The following is a 15100-nucleotide window of genomic DNA, read 5'->3' on the forward strand; positions in this document are numbered from 1 at the left end:
GGATGTGCCTGGGAGAGAGCCCAGGGCGAGGAGGTCACTCCCACGCCTTGAGACTGCCTCTGACAGGAAAGAAAGAAGAGTGGTCATGGTGGGTGAGTCCCTTCTCAGAGGAACGGAGGGCCCCATATGCAGACCTGACCCGGGCCGTCGGGAAGTGTGCTGCCTTCCTGGGGCTCGGGTCAGGGACATAACCAGGCAACTCCCAAAGCTGGTTAGGTCATCTGACTACTTTCCACTACTCGCAGTTCAGGTGGGCAGTGATGAAATCACTCAGACAAGCCTACACACGATGAAAAAAGATTTCAGGAGTTTAGGGCATTTAGTTCAATGAGCAGGAACTCAAGTGATCTTCTGCTCTACACCTTCAGGGGCAGTGAGGCACTCTGAGCGGGATCGGAAAGCACAAGCGATGAGTAATTGGCTCGGAGGCTGGTGTCGAGCCAGAAACTTTTGGTTCTTTGATCACGGGGCAGTTTATTTGGCCCCTGGCCTGTTGTCTGTCCATGGAACCCACCTAACTCAAAGGGGGCAATGAATACTAGTGCAGGAACTAGCGGGGCTTATTGAAAGAGCTTTAAACTAGCTATGAAGGGGGAAGGGGACAAAACAGGCCTCTCAAGAGATGAGCCTAGGGGAACAATGCTTGAGCTGGGGGTGAAGCAGATGACTTGTCTGAAATGTGTCTATACCAGTGCACGTAGCATGAGCAACAAGCAGGAAGAGTTGGAAGCAGTTGTGAGTCAGGCTAATTATGACCTTGCTGCTATTTCCAAAACATGGTGGGACCACTCCCATGACTGGAGCGCTGTGATAGATGGCTACAAGCCCTTCAGAAGGGACAGACGAAGAAAGAAGGGTGGTGGTGTGGCCCTTTATATTAAAGACTGTTTCGACGTTGAAGAGTTTGGGGTTGGGAATGCCTATGAGTAAGGATCAGGGGGAAGGCCTGTAGGGGCGGCATCTCTGTGGGGGTCTGTTATAGACCGCCTAATCAGGACAAAGAGTTGGATGAGGCATTCTATGAGCAGCTTGCGGAAGTCACACGATCGCCAGCACTTGTTCTAGTGGGAGACTTCAACTTCCCTGATATATGTTGGAAATATAATATAGCGCAGAGAAAGAAGTCCAGGAGGTTTCTAGACTGTGTGGAAGGTTGCTTCCTTACGCAACCGGTAGGAGACCGTCTCAGGCAGAGTGACCACAGAATTCTACAGTTCTACAGAATTGTAGAATTCTTCGTTCTTGGGGATGTCAAAAGAGTGACCAGCAAAGCTACGTTCTTGAACTTTCAGAGGGTGGACTTTCATCTGTTCAGGGCGCTTATAGAATGGGTCCCTTGGGAGTCGCTCCTCAAGGGTAAAGGGCCCAGGAAGCCTGGACACTCCTCAAGACTGAAATCTTAAAGGCACAAGAACAGGCAGTCCCTGAGTGCCGTAAGGTGAGCCGTAGGGGAAGACGACCGGTGTGGATGAGTGGGAGTTACTGTCGAGAATCAGGGAGAAAAAGAGAGTCTGCGTCCTCTGGAAGAAGGGAAAGCTACTTGGGGAGATTACAAAGAAGTAGCTAAGGTATGCAGGGAGGAAATTAGGAAGGCAAAAGCCCAACTTGAGCTCAGGTTGGCCACTGCAGTAAAAGACAATAAAAAATCCTTTTATAAATATATTAACAGCAAAAGAAGAACCAAAGATAATACTCATCCTATACTTGATGCAACAGGGAATGTGGCCACTGAGGAGGCTGAGGTCCTCAATGCCTTTTTTACATCTGCCTTTAATAGCCAGATCAGTTAATCCTCTGGGCTGAAGTCTGGGACGCTGCTCAGAATATGCCCGCAGCGATTCAGGTGGAGACAGTCAGAGAGCTTCTCCTCCATCTGGACTGTCACAAGTCCATGACATGTCACAAGTCCCACGCATGGGACCGGATGGGCTGCACCCTTGGTTGCTGAGGGAGCTGGCAGAGGTGATTGCTGAGCTGCTCTCGGCCATCTATCAGCGCTCCTGGTTAACTGGTGAGGTCCCCAGAGGATTGGAGGCTTGCTGATGTGACTCCCATCTTCAAGAAGGGCATAAGGAGGATCCGGGGAACTACAGGCCTGTCAGCCTGACCTCGGTACCAGGGAAAGTTATGGAGCAAATCATCTTGGATGAGATTGCATGGCACATGTGTGGTGTCCAGTGGATCAGGCCAGCCAGCATGGGTTCGTGAAAGGCAGGTTGTGCTTGACCAACCTCATCTCCTATGACTGGGTGACCAGTCTGGTAGATGAGGGAAGGGCTGTTGATGTAGTCTACCTAGACTTCAGCAAAGCCTTTGACACAGTCTCTCACAGGCTTCTTCTGGGGAAACTGGCTGCCCGTGGTCTGGACAGGTATACACTTCTTTGGGCAAGGAACTGGCTAGAGGGCTGTGCCCAGTGAGTAATGGTGAATGGAGTTCAGTCTGACTGGTGACCCGTTTCAAGTTGTGTCCCCCAGGGGTTGGTACTGGGGCCCATTTTATTTAATATTTTTACTGATGACCTAGATGAGGGAATTGAGTGCACCCTCAGTAAGTTTGCAGATGACACCAAGCTGGGAGGTGGTGTCGATCTGCCTGAGGGTAGGGCGGCCCTTCAGAGGGATTTAGATAAGCTGGATCATTGGGCTGAAGTGAATGGGATGAGGTTCAACAAGGCCAAGTGCCAGGTCCTGCACTTTGGGCACAACAACCCCATGCAGCGTTATAGGCTTGGGGATGAGTGGCTGGGTGAGTGTGAAGGACCTGGGAGTGCTGGTTGATGCTCGGCTGAACATGAGCTGACAGTGTGCCCAGGTGGCCAAGAGGGCCAACGGCATCCTGGCCTGCATTAGAAATAGCAGGATGTCCAGCAGGAGCAGGGAGGTGATCATCCCCCTGTACTCAGCTCTGGTGAGGCTGCACCTCGAGTACTGTGTTCAGTTTTGGGCCCCTCACTACAGGAAAGATGTTGAGGTCCTGGAGCATGTCCAGAGAAGGGCAATGGAACTGGTGAGGGGTCTGGAGCACAAGTCTTATGAGGAGCGGCTGAGGGAGCTGGGATTGTTCAGTCTGGAGAAGAGGAGGCTCAGGGGAGACCTCATTGCACTGTACAACTTCCTGAAGGGAGGTTGAGGTAAAGAGGGATTTGGCCTCTTCTCCCAGGCAACGAGCAGGGCACAGGGAAATGGCTGCAAGTTGTATCAGAGGAGGTTTAGATTAGACATAAGAAAGAACTATTTATCTCAGAGAGTGGTCAGGCACTGGAATGGCTGCCCAGGGAGGTGGTGGAGTCGCCGTCCCTGGCAGTGTTCAAGAGGTGTCTGGACGACGTGCTGCGTGATATGGTGTAGTGCTGGTGGTGGCAATGGTGATGAGGAGACGGTTGGACTAGATGATCTTATAGGTCATTTCCAACCTTGTGATTCTATGAACACAGATAAAAACTGCCTTCACGTTTTTCACAGGACAACAGACATCTTTGAAATGAGGCAGATGACAGTTTGGCTCTTTAAACTCTTTTCCTGGCTAGCTAATCAAGAACTAGAAATCTGGAAGAATGACTGCACTTCTATTACTGACACAGTTTGGGTTAATAGTAGCTTAATATTCTTCTTTTGATGTGAAGTCCAATTCTGAAGCAAACATATTCCACTCATCCTAACTTACCTGCTTGGTTCATGTACAGAGCAGTTTGAGCTGCCACTTTAGTGATTGCTTCAGTGGTGCAAGCTGCACATGATTAAGATGCCTGATGAACAGGCAGAAGTATAGCCTAGGTTCCATGCCTGGTATACTCACAAATTGCCTCCAGAAATTATAATTGCAAAGTAAATAGGAACGTGGTTACTACTGGCATTGCTAGCAATTTTCTTCTGAGGTGGCAAAACTACAGATGTTAAAAGGAGCTTTCTAATTCAGATACGTACAATTAACAAATGTAAATTTAGCAGAGTGGCGTGGTTAGGATGGTATTTTACAGGTTTATAGTTAGAAAGATTATCGTGGTGGAAAGAGACAATTAAAAATAAATGAAATGCTCGCTCGTGTCCTAGGCTCACAGTAGAAAACTGCAAAGGGAGGGATCTCCAGAAAGAGATCCTTCCCCAGTGGCAGTCAGCCATTAAACGGGGTCTAGGAGAGGTGCAGCCAGGCTCCAGCCCTGTCACACAGCTGAATTGCCTTTACCTCTGCTCCTATGGCTGACTCAGGGCTTGCCTCAGGTGATCAATCAGTGGTTCAGGTCATGACTCAACAGTTCCCTATAGGATATTACCAGAAAGCTTTATTTCAACAGTAAAAAGAATTCCAGACTAAAAATATCATTTTAACTAACGCTGCTTCCCCAGCAGCCATACACTTCACTGTAAGACAAACGTTCCCCCATAAAATGCATGTAAGTGCTTAGGAACTACAGTGCCACACATTTTAACAGTGAATATATCCATTGAGTTGGCAAGGACACGAAGCACTGCTAAATAGTACGCTGGCATGAAATTGCACCTGTTGGTGGGTAATTACTACAGAAAGGAAGACATGGATGATATTGTTCATAGCAGTTAACAAGTAAGTTCAAATATCCTGCAGCATCTACAATTAGATTTCTATGCATGTGTCACAGCCGGAGTTAAAAAGAGCTCTGTGAAAAAGACTTCACCAGTAACTATCTTGGTTGAATGCAATTACCACCTACCTATAACCATTGTTATTATTAGGATCCATTATTATTAAGTATCATCAGACTTGAATATGAACTGATGTTTAAAAGACTCCTCCAAATCGTCTGGATACTTTGTATACAATATGACTTTTCTTCCCTCCCCCAAACTAAACAAGAGGAAAGCTTCACTATTAAACCAATGAATAAAGTCTTTCAGTGCATCACAATGTTTTCCCAAAGGTGCAACACTGCTTCTGGGTTTATCTGATGCTTGTTTTCAATTACTTGTTAACTAGTTGAATTTCAGTCACTTCATCCAAAAACTGAAAAATAGGTGTAGGCTTCACGTTCTGACTCTTAGTTAATGTAAAGGGAAAGGAACCTGTCCTGGAAGATCAGAATAGGAGCTAATGTTCTTCAAATATGTACAAAAAGAAACCAACAACTGACATTTTTTGATCCCACCTTCAAAAAATTCAAGTGTTGCCTTATCTTACAGCTGATCCTAACTTTTGTAGAGGAATCGGGAATCTGTTCTTCCCTTTTGATGTTGCTATTGCTATGCCTCTGGAAAAACTGTTCTGAGAATTGATTTATCTCAGAACTCCCCTGTTCACAACAGGCATTACCTAAACCAGATCTATTATTTCTCTTCTGCAGCTATGGCACAATTGTAGTGTATTGTGACAAAAGTCAAGCAGCAGAGCCAGAGCAGTGATGTTCTTCCTCCCCCTACAGTGACCCATCACCACGGTCAGGCCAGGGCTGAAGGAAGACGTGCACAAATGCAGTGGCAAGAGCCAAACCTGCAGAAGAGCACAAATGAATAAAGCAAAACCGCAGCATTAGCAATGAAGGAAGTACCTCTCAATGGTGGTTAAAGAAAAAAAAAAAAAAAAGAAAGGTGAGAACTGCAACAAGGCTGAAGGTGAGGAACAAAGAGAGAACAGTCTCATTCACCGGCATTACTTTCTGGAGTGGGAGGAGCTCCCATCATACAGCATTAAGTGATTGCAATGAGTGCACCAAAGGACACCACGCTGAACAGAATTAACCTCAATTCTAGTGTTTGGTAACTTTTGCGTGGCTCTTTGCAGTCTTAATGATCTTCTCATATGCACTGATTTCCTCACAGAAATCAACACATCCCACTCCAAGTGCTTGGGCCTGCATCTGTACAGTAAGTAGTAGCTGTAAAATAGGATTTAATGTGACCTAACCCTGGGTCTTGATTCTACCTATTCTCATACTTACTTGATTTATCTGTTTGGGTGATCAATGCCAATGAAACAGATTATTTCCAGGAGTTAAGAACTGGCAGTCTCTTCCAAACCTGATATGTTCTAATTATTAAAAACATTGGCTGAACCTGACAGTACAGTCAGAGGAAAGAATTCACCAGTGACTTTAGCCACAACAGATAAATCATTAAGATAGAGGCATATCGAAAAGCTACTTCTTCCTAAGTTAAAGATTAAACAACATTTATACTACTTAGAAACTATGTTTTTTTTTTTTTTTTTTTTTTTTTTTTTTTTAAACTAAGTAGGAGACAAGAACTAAGAGTCACCAAAAAGATGTTGAATCAAGTAATGTAAATATTTTTGGAAAAAAAAACAAACTACTGACATTGAAAACATACAGTTATACATCAAAGATTATTATCTTTTAATGTATTTGCTAAATACAGACAGTATTTGTTTTTTGTTGTTGTTTTTCCAGCTTAGTAACATCACGATAAAAATGAGAGTTGTAACTGCCTTGCAAAAAACTGTGTAAAGCTTAGCAACAGGTACACTTTTTAATAAATAAATTATAACATTCCTGTGCTATTTTGTTTTAGAATTGCCTATTCAGGATGTAGCAACACTAAAAAACCTCGTGCAATAATAAGACCTAAAAAAAATACTATTTTAAGAATTGTCTAGCAGGGAGGTTCCTTTGTATAAGACTCAGCAACTCTAAAACAAAATATGATTTGCTATCGTTGTGAATGCATACTTGAAAAAAATGACAACTTGTTCCCTATTGCTCTTCCCCAGTCTTGCCAACTGAATGTTCCTGACACAGGAAAAGACATCAGTTTTCACACTTCATCAGTCATGGTCAGTTGGTACAGAAGCACCACTTTCATGCTCCCAGCAGAACACTTTATTTAAGAGCTTCCCAAAATACACTCTCTGGGGGGATTCTAGTGGTTTATGTAAGCTCTAGAAAGACATTTTCAGTTGTTTCATGTTACAGAACACACCCACTGAAAAACAATAGCAGGCTTTAAGAACAGAGTAAGCTGAATATACAAAAAGAACACACACACACACACACAAAAATACATTACAGGCACTAACTCACAAACTTGAACATAAATATTTTTTATCTACCACCTTACTTTCCTTAGATGGAATTTCTTGTTTCTGAAAACACACCCTTACCCTATGTTTTCTACCCAGCTCAGCATATGCTTGTATTGTAGGTTTCATGCAGTTTTGAAGTACAAGAAGTTGCATTAAATGCACTGTTTCAACATGAAACAGAAACTCTGAGAAACACAGGCTGCAGAAAAATCTATGGAAAAGTCTATTGTGAGAATATCTGTGTCTCTATTATCTCAACAGCCTATCCACACAAAGAATGAAGTGCTCTGGAACATCCATTACTTCATGTGTTGTTATCTTCTTCTAGGATTGTTTATTTCATATTATTTTTTCATTGAAAGCAAGCTAAAACAGTTGCATTTATATGTGTCACAGCCTGAAGCAGTGATTGAGCACCTGGTGAAAGGCAAGGCCAACCCACGGGTGCTCAGGTGTATGCAATGCAGTGCATCTGAGTGGAGCCAGAATCCACCACTTCCCAGACCTCATTTAAGGGTTGGCAGTGGCAAGAAGGAGATCTCTGTGTACCTGAGGCCTTCTAAAGGTAAGTAGCTCTTTTTTTTTTTGTTTTTTTTTTTTTCTTTCATTTTTCTTGTTGTTGTACTTGGATTTATTATTATTTTTTGTAGCTGGAGACTGCTGTCCTGCTGTCATTGCCATACTTTCTATCCCGTGTTAGCATTATGATATGTTTTTTAGATGTAATTTAAATGGGATCTTGTGAGGAAAAAGAAGGCTAAGGGGATTTTGATCTACTTCTTAATTAGCACATGTTATGTTGAGTGTGGTAAACGTCTTTATAACCTTGAAGGCAGTTTGGTGTTTTTTTCATGTGGAGGTATAAACATGATATATACATACAGTATATAACTTTAAGTGTTTCAGAAAACAGAGGCAAACTTTTCCATTGGTTCTCAGTTATGTTAAGCTGATAACTGCTGTGCTGCACAGTCTCGCTTATCTAGCGAGTATCAGCCAGCCCAGCCGCCCTTTCCGTACTGCTGTCTCATGTCTGCCACCCCTTCCCCGAACTCTCACGGTTGGCCCCACGCCCTCCGTGCCGCCAGTCCCGAGCCCCTCGCGGAGGATCCATACGGGACCGCCGCCGCGTTCCCGCTAGGGGGCGCTGCTGGCTCTGCAACGGCGCTGGCCGTGGCTCCAGGGGCCGTTGCGAAGGGACGGTGGTGGTCCCGTCGGCTGCGAAACATCACGGCCTCGCCTCATCTGGCGCGTTTCCGGCCGCGGTACGGTGCAGGCTTTCGCGGCGCAGAGGGGCGATCGCTCTCCCTCGCACTCAGTGGCACGGCGACGCTTCCCGCAATACCGCACTCTGTCCCGTGCCCGGGGCCGCCCGTCGCGAGTCCCGCTGCGGCAACCGCTGCGCTCTCCTCCTCGCGCCGGCACGGCGCGAGCCACCCTGTGCAGCAGCGCTCACGCGCCCGTCCCGCCGCACGCGCTCGCTCCTCACAGCTACGGGCGAGAACGGCGCTCCCCGCGCCGCACGCGTCCCGCAGCCCTACCTGCCCCGCACCGCCCCGACGCCCTCCGGGCGGCCCTCGGGCGCGCCCCCTCCTCGCTTCTATTGGTCGCCGGGGTGCCCGCGGGCGGCTTCGGCGGCGCTGAGTGGCGCTGCGCCCCGTCCGTCAGCGCCGCCCGTCACGGCACGCCCGGGCTCCTGTCACAACAGAGTGGGGCTGCGGCCGCGCTTCCTGCGCTCCCGGCTCCGCTCCGCGCTGCCCCACCGAGCCGAGCCCCCCGGCCGCCTCGGGCATGGCCGCTCCACGGAGAGCCGGCCTCCGCCCCGTCGCCGCCCGCTGAACGGAGCGCCGCGGGACGCGATCCCGCCCTCCCCTCCGGCGTCCCCCGCAGCGCCCCGCAGAAGTTGCCGCCGCTCGGCGGGGTGATGGCAGAGGCTGCGGGTGGCAGGGAGCGGCCGACCGGCCGGGCGCCTCCCGACGCCGCCGCCCGCGCCGAGGAGGAGCAGCCCGAGGCGGCGGGTAGGAGGCGGGAGCGCCGCAGCGGCGTCTCGGCCGTCGGTGCCGGGGAGCGCTTCCCCGGGGGCGGCTTGGTGCCGGCTGCTGCGCCCGAGCCCGACGCCTCTCTCCTGGAGGCGGCCAAGGCCACCCCTCGCCGGAGCAGCATCATCAAGGTAAGTACGGGAGGCCGCGCGTCGGGACGGTGTCGCTCCGGGCGGGGACCCGGCGCCTTCCGCCGCCCCGGGAGCTGAGGAGTTGGTACGCGGCGGCGGAGCTGTGCTGCGGGACGCTGCTGAAGGAGCGCGAGGCGGAGCGGGTCGCTCCCGGGCAGGCAGCAATGCGGTGTCACAAGTTAACTGCGGGCGGGCTGGGAGAGGAGCGCGGTGCGGATCGCTGCGGCGCGATGCGCAGCCATGTGATATTAGCGGGTCTGGCGGTGGTATTGCAGCCTTTGTCTCCGCTACGATCCGGTGAGGAGAGCGGCCTTCGGACCGTGCTTGCTGGTGCTTCTTTTGCCATTTAATTTTTAGCGATGTGTGGTTTGCAGTTAGATGGAATCTCCTTGCTGGTGGATGGGCGGATCGCTGGCTTCTAGGCAGGTGATGAATGGAGCCTCCTGGGCAAAGTTAATTCAGCATTTGCTGACGTGTGATTCTCTTGTAGCGATTTGTACTCTGTGAAACATCGGTGGGAACATTGAGAAATGAGTATTCATTTTTTTAAACGTGTGAAAGCACTTGGCAGAGCCCTGTTCCAGAAGGGGAGAATGCGTACTTAGGTCTGAGTGCGTCCCTTCCGAGTATGAAGGGATAAACGAAAGGATTGCTTTTGCATTATAAAGCTTTAACGTTCAAAGGAGACCAAGGTAGCTAAGTGCAAAAGAGCCCCGAGGGTCCTTTTAAAAGTTCCACCTTGAAATATTAACTCCTTAGGTCTAACTAAGTGTGACTTGCAGTCTTCTAAGGGCATCCAGTGTGCACGATGTTGAATGCTTTCAATCTGATCTTAACATCAACTCGTAAATGCTTTACTAAATCAGGAACAAAGTTCTGAAAGTGTTCTGCTTTGGAACTCCAGAACTGTGCGATGGTTTTGGGAACTGCAAATGCACAGTCTTGGGCACAAAGGAAAGAACACACGGTTTTTGTAGAGTTTACCAGCAATATGAATGTCACAAATGCAAGATATGTTTTAATGATAGCGTGGCATTTTCAGTACAGGTTGACATTTAGCATTATTATTGAGCGAAGTGATACGCTTTCCAGCTGGAGAAAATTTCTTGAGATACATCCTGGGGTGGTGTTAATTGACAGAGCTATTTCTGACAGTTCACAAAGTATTAGTGCTGTGTGAGGAAATGGTAATACATGATCTGGAATACTGGATAGAATCTGTTTCCTGTGTTTAGGAATTGTGCATCCAAACTGGGACAGGTGGAAGTAACAGTAACTAGGGTGGGCTCAGAGGAGTAAAGGGCCGAAAACTACGGAGAGTGGTTTGCTTCGCCTGATGAATTAATGGCCAAGGGGCTGATGGGTCTTGGCTGGTGTGTTACAGAGAGGAGCTCTGCTAAATGGGAAGGGGGCTGTGGGACAAAGGGTGCGTGCCTGTATGTAAATCTGAACCATCGCTGTAGGGGGCTGGGTTGGTCTTCAAGTACAAATACCAAGAGCCAAACAGTCCCATAACTTACCTTGAATAATTCAGCTTAATGTTAATTGTTCAGGTGATTGATTAAATTAAATTGCATTGGTAGGCTCCATTTGAGCATGCTGCTCTTCCCAGCAGTGTTGTCTCAGTGGTATTTAGAGCCCATAGCCAGAGTATATTCCACTGCTTTCCTTAAACTGGTCTTATCAGCTGGAAAAAAAATGGATTTCAGAAAGCAGTTGAAGCAGAGAGCAAGCCTTCATTCTGCAGGAACTGAATACTCATGCCTTATTTTCCTGCTTCTAAAGGTATGCTTAAGCACAAGTGGAACACAAAGTCAAAATTCTGTAGGGTTAAATGATCAAAATACACTTCTGACACCATTTTTTTTCCCCCAGCGGTCTTTTTGAGCTTCCCAAGTTTTGTGTTTAGCATTGGAGAGCCCAGTTCCAGTGCAGGCTGCAGTTGCTCTCGTTGGAGGATTTTGGTGTCCACGGGATAATTAAGTGCAAAGGGCTGAGCAGCAATTTGCTTTAAAAACTTCTTGCAGCAAATTGCATTTGGCATATATTAGTAAAATATGAACCCTTCTAGATAATCTTCAGTGCATTCAAGTGCTCTATATTTGGCCTCTGAAACCAGAGAACTCATACAAAAAGAACAAAATGTAGCTGGAATATTTTATTCCCATTTTACTTTCACAGCTTTGCAGCTTGAGGTAACGTCAAAACAGAATTCATGAGAAACGATTGTAGGTGCTCTTGTGCTTTAGAAAATATCCCTATTACATGTGCATTAGCTGTCTTTTTTTTTTTTTTCTTATTACTGCAAGAAGAGAGTAAGAAGTGGTACCACGGAACTGGAGCAGGAAAGGATGTTTGCTGTGAGGAGCTTGAAAGAAGCAGTGTGTGATGGTTGGGGACAGATTGAGAGGAAGGGCAAGGCAGGATAGAACCAGCCCCATTTTCCAGAAAGCCTTAACATGGAGTGCACACCTTGACTAAATTACTGTTCAAGTCTTTCCATATTGCTTTTTTTTTTTTTTTTTTTTTTTTTCATTTGTGAGCCTATTGTTTGCAAATAAAATGTTAATTGGAGCCACTTTCTGTCAGAAAACAGAGGCCAAAGAATTGGATGCCTCTTTTACATGTGAAATTTTGCTGCCTTTCTAGTGCAGAGTTCCAGGCAGAGTTGACTGCTGTTTTCCTTCTGGCACGTTCCTTCTGACGTTGCCACATAAGGGCATTTTAATAAATGGGTAGGAAGGCCATGTAATTTGTTATGTAATGCCTGCTTAAACATTTTGTAACTTCTTACCAATCTATTTCTGGTCAGTGCTTATCAGGCTCTATTTCTGCTTTGTCTGCCTGCAGTAGGTACTTCCAGGGCCACGTTTTTCTCCTTCCTGATACTTGTCTAAAGATACTGCAGCAGATAACACAGCTCAGTATTGCGTTAATAACATAGGCTGTTCCTGTGAAGGGAACTTGAAGTAGGAACTGTGGAATCAGACTTTAACTTTAGTCATGTTAGAGCTGACAGGCCTTTTCCTTTTAATGAAGTTGTTCTGAAGTTTACTTGCTGCTTTTTTTGTGCACGGGTATTTTTCTAAGGGCCAGTTGAGTTGTTCTTGCTCATCATGTGCTGCTAGTCTAAGAACTGCAAGCATTGGTGTTTTGTAATCAGATTGATTAGTAGGAATGTATCAAGATAGTCACTCGTTTTCTTTCAAGAAGTTGTATTTACCCTAATGACTTTTTTTAGCTTTAAAAAACTTATGACAAAAAAAGAATGCAAGGCTTAGTTTCTTTTGGCTTGCATTCTAAAGTGTGATGACAGAACTCACGTGTTTTGAGTACATGGCGTGTCTGCCTGTGCTACGTGACCACAGAACATTTTTTTCCTGAGAAGACTGGAGTTTTCAGGACTAACAATTCTGCAGTAACCTTCAGTTACTTTACTTTTTGCTGTGTAAGATTACATTTAGATACCAGCTGCTTAATAATCTGAAGCTGTTGCTAAGATTTATTCTAATTGATTAATTGGTTAATAGCCAGTGGTGCTTTTACTGCAGTTGCTTTCTTTGGCATATTCATAGGTACATGGAAAAATGAAAAATAGGTAGACAACACTGTACAGGAGATGGCAGAGCTTGAAAAGTTGTAGAGAAGAGCGAGAATGATGTGCCTAACCATGGAAAGACTGCCATGAAATAAGTTCCTTAGGTCAGTTTGGAGAAAGCCAACTGCAGGTTGGTTTTTTAGATGTAAGGAAATTTCCAAACACAGGGCAGAGAGAAATAGGGAACTCTTATTCTTGCTTTTTTTCACAGAAGAATTGGGGGAAACCCAGTAATTGTTACATAGCAACAAGTTTAAAATATTTTCTGATGTGGCATGTTATTAAATCATGCTCATAACAGCCACAGAAAGCTATGACAGTCAGAAATGTAAATGAGTTCAAGCAGGATCAAAATGATAAACTGATGGAGGAGAGCTTCATGAAGCACCAGAGGCATCTGGCTTAAAAAGTCCATGAACTACCAGCTGAAGGGAAGCTGCAGTGGAGGATTGATCACTTTTTATGTTCTTAAGTGCCTCTGCATGCGTGCTCTCCTGTAGCTGGGATAGCAGCCTGCACTGACCTTTATCTAACCCAGTATTCCTTTGGTAAGGAAAACTAAAATAATAAGAGACACAGGTGACTTTTCTGTTATTGTTGGTCTAATGATTAGAAATAGAGTACTTTGCATTAATAATTCAGAATTTTTTTTATCAGCTTTAGAAAGAGGAAGCATCTTGAAGAGATTTTCTGGATTGTGAAGGCATTGCTGTAGTCTTAGTGCATGTAGTCATGATTCTGCACCAGGATTCTCTATATCACTGTTTTTTTCATAAGCATCTAATTCAAACAGGCTGGAAGAGGAACTGTGCTGGTTACAAGCTTGCTTTTGTCAAATAAGTTATAACCAGTAAGTGGAATAGCTGTTCATCTTCAGCAATACTGTGAAACTGTTGCATTTATTGCAAAGATAATTCCTCAGGGTGGGCTATGGGCCTTTCAGACTGGACCCTGACCCCTGCTTTTTCCTTTGAAATAAAACAATTTCAGCTCTTCTGAGGCCCTATCTACTGTACTGTGTCCAGGCCTGGGGCCCCCAGTACAGGAGGGACTTGGAGCTCTTGGAGCAGGTCCAGAGGAGGGCTACTAAGATGAGAAGAGGTGCTCCAGCCCTCTGATATGAGGAAAGATTGAGGGAACTGGGCTTGTTTAGCTTGAAGAAGAAAAGGCTCTGGGGAGACTTCACTGTGGCCTTGCAGTACTTGAAGGGAGCATATAAACAGGAGGGGGAATGGCTGCTTATGTGGATTGATAGTGATAGGACAAGGGGGAATGGTCTTAAACTAAGCCACAGGGGAGACTTAGCTTAGATATTCGGAGGAAGTTTTTCCACACAGAGGGTGGTGATGCACTGGAGCAGGTTGCCCAAGGAGGTTGTGGATGCCCCATCCCTGGAGGCATTCAAGGCCAGGCTGGATGTGGCTCTGGGCAGCCTGGTCTTGTGGCTGGCAACTGTGCACACAGCAGGGGGGTCGAAACTCGATGGTCATTGTGGCCCTTTGCAATCCAGGCCATTCTATGATTCTGTGAATGTAGGTAGGTCAAGTACTGCCGTGCCTAAGATAACAACTTTGTAGTGAGAAGGATTTAGGTCCCCTGCAGTTCTTAGAATCAAATTAGCAATAATGATTTTCTGTAGTAAGGTGTTCCGCGAGGACTTAAGTGTATAAAATGGGATTCAGGCAGGGGTTTAGGCATACGATGCTAACCTGGAGGGCTCTCCTAGATACTTATGCTCTCCTAACTTTTCAGAGATCTGCATTTTGCCAGGTAAATTCTTATACATATTTTTGGTAGAGCGTGCTCAAGGATTCTTACATTTGCTGTGGAGCATTTTGAAATGTACCTTATAACCAAGTCAGCCTGTGATGAAGGGGCGAAGGTTTCTTTTCTTTGCATTTCATGGAGTCATTCATGTTTCACTGACTTTATTTCCAATGGTCAGATTTTCCACATGGTACCATAGTTGTGGTTTTCAGACACTGTTATGCACAAATTCTTAGATTAACATCTGCTCGAAGAGAGGTTGGGGCCTGACTAAAAGTCTCTTACAGATCAGTGGGAGCCTTTACATTTACTTGAGTGGACTCAAGGTAAGACTTGAGTTAGTAGTTTACAAACAAGGCAAACTGTTTGCATAAGAGTTTGTAGCTAACTTCTCTGTGAAATTGACTGCTAACTATAGAGCAGCTTTCTGGTCACTTGGTTCACTAAAGCATGTGATGTTAACACATGGACTCGTTAAACGTGGGTAGTAGTAATGCAGTGCTTGCAGTGTCTTTCAGTGCAGTGTCCTAATAGTCAACATTATTTGAATGCCT

At 46.0% G+C, this 15100-nt stretch overlaps 1 protein-coding gene across 3 annotated transcripts in view; it reads left to right on the forward strand.

Annotated features, from left to right (window-relative positions):
- The window catches only part of PLCL1 (phospholipase C like 1 (inactive)), a 231462-nt gene that overhangs the window by 37770 nt on the left and 178592 nt on the right, over positions 1–15100 (forward strand). The window contains exon 1 of one of the 3 annotated variants that reach the window (XM_052675373.1): positions 7488–7576. The exons of 1 other annotated variant lie outside the window; for it this stretch is intronic. Coding sequence is in view for 1 of the 2 variants with exons in the window: in XM_052675366.1 (XP_052531326.1) it covers positions 8936–9181 (246 nt within the window). In the remaining variant the exon portion in view is untranslated. Of the gene's footprint in view, positions 1–7487; positions 7577–8797; positions 9182–15100 lie in introns of those variants that run through there. One more of the 3 variants, XM_052675366.1, reaches the window with a different exon arrangement.

Source organism: Tympanuchus pallidicinctus, unplaced genomic scaffold (assembly GCF_026119805.1).
Source record: "Tympanuchus pallidicinctus isolate F22 unplaced genomic scaffold, pur_lepc_1.0 scaffold15, whole genome shotgun sequence".
Lineage (NCBI taxonomy): Eukaryota > Metazoa > Chordata > Aves > Galliformes > Phasianidae > Tympanuchus > Tympanuchus pallidicinctus.